Here is a 1,327-nt window from a genome sequence, read left to right as displayed (position 1 = left end):
TATATATATATATATATATATATTTATATATATATAAGGCAAAAACCCCATGAAGACTATGATAATTAATAAAATAGAAATAATTAAAAAGAAATTTGTTTTTGTGGCCCAGTACAAAAAAAACAAAACAATGACCCACATCTTGAAACTGGTCCATGGCTTGCTGTTTGGGGATATCTGCTTTAGCAGACTCCATTCTGTTGTAAACATTGAGGCCTGGGCGATGTTCTCAAGATCATTTCTTTCATGTTTCTCACAAGTCTAAGAGACTCTGAAAGTTCTGAAAGTGTCAATGGCACTGTAGTTCCTTCTGGGACAAATGTTGTGTAAACTCTGTTGTTGTAGTTGACATCATCAGAGCTTTCAATTGTGCCTGACCTCTCAGCTGAAGTGTCTACCTATGGGCTCCTGTCTTTTATTTCATGATCACATCATTATCTCAGATCACACCATTGCAATTTATACTGATGGTGCTCTTTCTAACCCACACTATCATCTCTTAATCTACCCCAAGCTGTGGCTTTTGTCTACTACACATTTCCATATCAAACATCTACTATCATTTATTTCCAACCATACACCACACCTATCTATATGATACCAATCTAGTTATCACATGCCAAATCCGTACAGACACCATCAACTGACATCCCAGAAACGTCCTCCAACAAAGTCAGGTTAAAATTCTCTATGCAAGCCTAATCAGTTTGTGTGCTTCTGCACATGCACGCAATATAATCTGCTTTCTCTCTCTTCAATCATTCTAGTCACGAGTGGCAGCCCAAAGTCAAGGAGAAAGAAACTTTCATATTTTCTATCAATTGCTTAGTGCTGATGATACTAGTTTTTTAAGTAAGTCTATTCTCTTTTTGGCCTTCTATCTGTCTGTCTGTTCATCCATCCAACCATCCATCAGTGTATATACATTTCTATACATACATACATACATACATACATACATGCATACATACACACACACACACACACACACACATACATGCATGCATACATATATATATATATATAAAATCATTTGAGCAAGGCCGTTGCCAGTGCCGCTGGACTGGCTCCCATGCAGGTGACACGTATAAAATGCACCATTTTGAGCGTGGCCGTTGCCAGTACTGTGTGACTGGCCCTCATGCCAGTGGCATGTAAAGGCACCCACTACACTCTCAGAGTGGTTGGCGTTAGGAAGGGCATCCAGCTGTAGAAACTCTGCCAAATCAGACTGGAGCCTGGTGTCGCCTCCTAGTCCACCAGTCCTCAGTCAAATCGTCCAACCCATGCTAGCATGGAAAGTGGGCGTTAAACGATGATGATAGAT

General features: G+C 39.9%; 1 protein-coding gene across 1 annotated transcript in view; it reads left to right on the top strand.

The window, feature by feature from the left end:
• Positions 1-1,327, top strand: part of LOC106882585 (unconventional myosin-Ia) — a 354,036-nt gene that overhangs the window by 310,164 nt on the left and 42,545 nt on the right. The window contains exon 10 of the mRNA XM_052974157.1: positions 768-852. Within this exon, the coding sequence (XP_052830117.1) occupies positions 768-852 (85 nt within the window). The remainder of the gene's footprint in view (positions 1-767; positions 853-1,327) is intronic.

Source organism: Octopus bimaculoides, chromosome 17 (genome assembly GCF_001194135.2).
Source record: "Octopus bimaculoides isolate UCB-OBI-ISO-001 chromosome 17, ASM119413v2, whole genome shotgun sequence".
Classification (NCBI taxonomy): Eukaryota; Metazoa; Mollusca; class Cephalopoda; order Octopoda; family Octopodidae; genus Octopus; species Octopus bimaculoides.
The sequence above is the reverse complement of the archived record's forward strand: the minus strand, read 5'-3'. Positions and strand labels throughout refer to the sequence as shown.